This window comes from Lactuca virosa, chromosome 2 (genome assembly GCF_052849685.1).
Source record: "Lactuca virosa cultivar CGN04683 chromosome 2, Lactuca_virosa_CGN04683_v6, whole genome shotgun sequence".
Lineage (NCBI taxonomy): Eukaryota > Viridiplantae > Streptophyta > Magnoliopsida > Asterales > Asteraceae > Lactuca > Lactuca virosa.
In genome coordinates, this window is record NC_136427.1 from 231,561,847 (window position 1) to 231,567,846 (window position 6,000).

At 39.0% G+C, this 6,000-nt stretch overlaps 1 protein-coding gene across 1 annotated transcript; it reads right to left on the bottom strand.

Annotated features, from left to right (window-relative positions):
* Positions 1 to 1,761: 1,761 nt before the first annotated feature.
* On the bottom strand, positions 1,762 to 5,370 carry LOC145160410 (protein LONGIFOLIA 2-like). Its single transcript, XM_079079581.1, has 5 exons — positions 4,794 to 5,370; positions 4,597 to 4,649; positions 2,953 to 4,503; positions 2,721 to 2,871; positions 1,762 to 2,642 (listed from the first exon to the last, which is right to left on the bottom strand). Exons 1-5 carry the CDS (start codon positions 4,951 to 4,953, stop codon positions 1,927 to 1,929), a joined length of 2,631 nt encoding a protein of 876 aa, XP_078935707.1. The 5' UTR covers positions 4,954 to 5,370; the 3' UTR covers positions 1,762 to 1,926.
* Positions 5,371 to 6,000: the final 630 nt, after the last annotated feature.

Below are 6,000 nucleotides of genomic sequence, written 5' to 3' on the forward strand. Positions count from 1 at the left end.
AGTTTGTACGTGGGGATTAAGTGACCTACGTTGGGCGTAGGAGCACAGAACCAAAACCCTAATCTTTGGGGTTGTGAGCCTTATTTAAATACTGTGACCCCTTGAGGCCCTCTCCATTCTCAACCTCCACCCTCCCAAACGACTTCCTTGAAACCCTAGTCACCATTTATGAGTTTTGAGCTTTTGGAGTGCTTTGTGTTCACTTTTGAAGGAAGAAGAATATTATGGAACCACTTGGGAGCTCAAATCAATGTAGATTCGGAATTTGCATCCACTCATTCGTCTCTAGAAGGTATAAAGTTTCTACCTTGATGATGTTTCATGTTAGATCTAGTTATTCTTGAGTATTCCATGCTTTTGTCCCCATAACCTTGGTTTATATGAGTATGAGCTACTCTAGACCATTTGAGTATCATTTCCAGACATTTTTAGGGTTGTTAAGTCAAAAAAATAAGAGCTTGGTCACTCTCATCCATCGATGCATGAGTTCCTAAGCAATAGATAACTTTAAGGACCTAGGTTTAGGTTTTGTGCTCCTTGTGACCATGCAAATGGATAAAGTCGGAGACTTTATCCATTAAGACGTACATATGGTATAGATTAGTAAATATGAAGAGTTGACCTTTTATTTTAACTTTTAAGGACTTAATAATTAAGTTGGTCATCAGGAGGCTATGTTGGGCGTAATTTGCCTTACGTTGGGCGTAGCCCTGATTTTGCTCGTTTTACCACCTTAAGCTCTACGTTGGGCGTAGAGCTTCATGCTACACCGAGCGTAGGTCAGCTAGATCTAACCGTTGACTTTTTAGCCGTTGACTGTTGACTTTGACCAAGTTTGGCTTAGGGTCAAATTAAGGATTTTGGGTTGTAGATTGAGACTTGGTCCCTAATTGTTGTATAGGTAACATGTAGAGCTGGTTATCGGATCAGTGAAGAGCTCGGTCTAGGCTTCGTCCTATAGCGTAGTCTCGGCTTTAGACTAGAGCAAAGTGCAAAGTTGATCTTAACGAAGATTGGCAGAAGAAGCGAATACCAAAGTGCAGTCCCAATGAAGTTCTAAAGCACAATCTCTATGTCGGTATTCCTAGGAGCTTCAAGGGAGAAGTAGTTTCTAGTTCTCAGCTTCGGAAGTGTCCATACAATTTTGGAGAACAAGTTTGACTTTATACCAGCATGTCAAAGCCATTGGCCCATCCTAAAATTTTAGGTCAACATCACTATAAATACATGTTATTTATTGTAACTCTAATGTGTGATTGTGTGACGAGAGAGGGTATCCTTGAGTGTGGTAAATACAACAATATTCTATAGCATTCGATTATCAATAAAAGAATCTTTCTAGTTTGCATGTGGACTTAGCTTGGTCATTCAGATCAAGTGAACCATGAAAAATCTTATTGTGTTCTTATTTAATCTTCTTAGCATAATTGTTTATATCATTGTCCTTGCGAGGTCAGAGGGAGAGCCAAGATTTTTGAATAAAAAGGGCTTGAAAGCAACCAATTGTAGAGTTAGGGAGGCTTAAAATAGACGGTAATAGTGAGCTTAGTTAAGGAGGCTTAAAATAGACGGTAAGCTTTACGTATAGTGAGCTTTGGCTGATTGTGGACTTCTAGTCCAATTAAAAGAGATGGATTATGGAGGGCTCAACACCCACATGTCCACCTACTAGCTCCACCACTGTGTAAGGTTGCATCTTAATACCCAACAATATATGTGGAAAGGTATTCATTTTGTACATGCCTATACTATAGGAAATAGTTTAAAGCAATGAAGTGATATACATAAATGCAGTCAATTAGTCTTGTACTATAATTTATATGCTTTTGGTTTGCAGATACATGCTTTCACTAATCTAAACTTGTGCTTCTAAAGCCAGCAAAAGATAAGAAAATGAAAACTTAAAAGGATGACAGGATTCAACTTCTACATGGGAAACAATTGTCTACGATGCCTCACTGACCAATCTTGTAGACTGTTTACTTGAGCATTCACAACCTCACTGACCAAGTCTTTAAAAATCAGACGCTCTATATCTAACACTAGACCTGGAACCTCATAACAGTATTCCTCCCAATCTTGTGATCTCTTATTCACATCTGCATTTATGATGTTTATCACTTCATCATCATCCTCATCATATACGCCTCTCTTGGACTTATTTTGCAGACTGTCGATTTCTGAGCATACTTCTTTCAGTAGCTTGTCTTCATTCAAAATCCTCCCTTTAGGCCCAAAAGGACCTAGCATGCCTAATTTGTGGCCAAGAACATCGTTCACAGTATCAAATACCATTTTTCTTCTGATTTTGTCCTTGGATTTTGATTTGTGGTTGAAGTCTGTACATCCTTTGGTTTTCTCCAAAACATGGAACAACTCAGGGTTGATTAAACCACCTGTTGGATGAATCTGCACTATTGTGGTGATGCGAACCAGATCTTTTAAGAAACCTGAGGCTATTATTATCTCTCTTACATATCTTTCATCTCCAGTTTCACCCTCACATGGAGTGTGATCGACACTAGCATCATCAGCCTTGGTGTTCAATAACTCAATTTGATGAACTAGATTCTTTATGTTTTCTAGTTTCATGCTACTGAACTCAGAACACTGTGCTTCTTCAAAGTGTAAATTCTCCTCATCTGAAATGAGATAGACGTAATCACTGTAAGCCATTAAAATAGAAATAAGGTAAGTGGCTTGATAGATAGGAAACGTACCATTAAAAGCATTGGATTTCTTCTTCACTGGAGATGGTGGGTCTTCTGTATAGAACGCATCAAGAACAGATACAGGACTTGGTTGTTCCATGGTATGTTTGGCATGGTCAACCATTGACTTCTCTTCGGTCAACCTTTCTGCTATATTACCCTGGAGAAAGATGACACATGTTGAAAAGTTAGTATAAACATTAAGTGATGAGTTTGCATATGTTGAAGTACAATCACTCACCCTGTGGTTTTCCTTTGGTCGAAATGGGCTATTCACCTCTTGCATCCACTCGGTGCTCATGACTTCTGAATCACTTTGTGAAGCCAAACTGTTGCTTTCTGATCGAAAGGAAACTGTATCACTCTGTTGACTAAAAGTTCTTGTTTCTTGCAATGTATCCATGGATTTGGCCTTTGGTTTTCTTGTTCTTGAGCCCACTTGCATACCGGGTTGCTTTCTGGTCCTGCTCAATTCAGATGAAGGTCCATGTATCAATGGCTTGTCTACACCATTCTTTGATCTTTGAATTCTTGGGCCCGGTGGCCCAGAATATCTTGAACTTGTGGATATGTAATCTGGAAAGTTTGAAGTTGACAGTGGTCTACTAGTTGACTTCTTATCTCTCCGGATCGAATCTTTCAATCTGCCCCTACCAATGGAACTGGAATCTGAAGTTAGCGTCGCAGGTTTTATGTCGACTTTCAGGAATTCATGTTTCCTGGGAGGGCTAATTCCCTTAATGGTGGGGGAAACTGGTTTATGATCATCAATGGTGCTGTTGTTGTCCAATGCATGATCTTTGTACTCTAACCTCCTTCGTGTCTTCTGCATTGCTTCTAGTATCTGTTTAAGGGCTCTGAGATCCTTCCCTGATGATTTAAAATCGTGTTCAGTCAACCGTTTCTCGATCGCGCCATAAATGGAAGGGGAAGCAGGTGCGGATTTTTCTGGATCTTCCTTACTCTTGAATGGTGGCTTCTGTGCGCCTCGATTACTACCCTCCTGCTTCCATGGAGCTGTTTCCAGTGGTATTCTTGTAATTACATGACCGACTCCCCTCTTTAGTTCCTCCTCTTTTCTTGATTTTGACTTTGAGACCGATTCTTGACTTGAGCAAGGTGTCTTCAACGTCGCACTTTCATCAATGGCGGCTGTTAAGGATTCCAGACCCATCAACCTTGCGACAACACCTGATGATGGTCGTTTATTAGTTCTTGCGGCGCTCTCCATGTCACCTAGCAAGCTTTTTCTTGCATCAATGGCGGAATTACTGATACAGCTTTGCCTGCTGTCTAATGATAACCTTGGAAGCTCTTTGATCTTCATATTGGATTTCAAAGAATATCGTGATTCCCTTCCATCACATGACCTCCGTGTTGTCTCCTTTACTTCCTTGGCTGACCATGGAATTTCCCGCTGGTTTCGACCGTTTTCATCGGATTGACTGGTCTTCTTATGTGGGAATGGCCTTGGGGAATCGATATGCTTCATAGGAGGACCCACCATAGCTTTGATTGATACTACACGAGGTTCTCTACTCATGGAATCCCTGACTACATCTCTGATATCAGGTGATTGTATAGAAAAATCTGGTTGTTTTCTGGTTAAGAATGGCGATGAAGAGGGTTCAGAGACTACACTTTGGCAAGACGACGATTGTTCTGTTTGAACTCTTTTACAACAATCTAAAGATGACAAAGCGTTAGATGAAGTAGAAGAAGACACCGAGTTTCTTGGTAATTCAACAGAGACTCTCTGCTTCTCTTTCATGGCTACCTTGGAGTTTTTTTCCTACAAAATTGTAAAAAGAACACCAAAATATTCCCAAGTGAGCATTTTAGGCAAATTTCAATGGTTATTTCTGATTAAGCTCATGTTGTTTACCTTGGTTTGCTCTGAAGGCTTGCTAAAGTCTTTGTCACCATTGCCACTTTGACCTAAAGATCAAGCAATTGGCAATTCGTTAAGACATGGAAAACCAAAACGATGATTATATATTCATATAGTTCTATTGCTTGTTATTTCTACTATTGTATATGGAAGCTTTGTTTAAGGTACAACTAGAACATTCATGGTGGTACCTGAAGGTGGAGGTAGCCTCTTCTGGTTGTGGCGGCGGCGTTGGCCAAGGAGGTAACGCCGGTCAAACAGCTGAAAGATTCCATTCATGCATCCTAATTGCTTCTGTAACTCTTGTTTATCATCATCTTTTAAAGCATACACAACCTCCTTGGTAGCCATTTCCACCACCAGCGTCCACCGCTGATAATTCCTTCTTCCACTCAACCAAATCAAGATGCAAATATCATTGAAAGATGCTTTACTTGCCCAAGTCGCTCTCTTTCTTTACTAAAATCTACAAAGATTGTTGCTTTTTAGGTTCTTGAAGAGATTTCATTTGATGGAATATAAGGTGGGATGTTTTTTTTTTTTTTTTGTGGGAATTGAATTGGGTGTCAAATTTTAAGAATGAGAGGGAAAATTGCTGTCATTTTTATATAATTTATTTTTTGCAATTGTGGAAAGAGAGAGGAGGTAGTGGGACAGATATGCACTGGCTTTCCGGTCTTCCATGTGGACAAAATAATGTGGGTAGGGTCTCAAGTCTGCCTTCTTCATGTGGTGTTTGTCAGGTGATGCAAGTTATAGTAAATGGCATGTATGCACTGGCACCTTCATGCTTCAAGTTCTAATCCCTTTTTGTAAGCCTTTCTCTTTTGCAAATTTACCAAACTATCCTTCGTGTTCTTCCTTCTATCAAAACCTTTTACTTTTATTTTCTGGTAATTTAACACATTTCCCTAAATATCATCAAATTTCTATTTATATTTCTTTAAATCAATAAATACACTTTATATTCAATTGTAATAATTATGGGTGAATATCATATTTTTCCGCAAACCATATATCATATCTTCATATATATCATAGTAACTATAGTTGGTAAAAGAAATTTATATATTCATATATATCATAGTAACTATAGTTGGTAAAAGAAATTTATTATGAGTACCATATCAAGTATATTTAGTATCAATTTATTTACCTACTAAGAACTTGGTTGATACAAATTGCTAAAATGATATATCTTAGGGGTGTAAGTGAGCCGAGCTACTCGAGATCGACTCGTTAAAAGCTCGACTCGAGATCGAATTAAACGAGCCTGAGCCGAGCTCGAGCCTAAATATGAGGCTCGTTTATTAAACAAGCTCGAGCCGAGTTTCAATTAGTGGGCTCGCGAGCCTAAACGAGCATATATATATATATATATATATATATATATATATA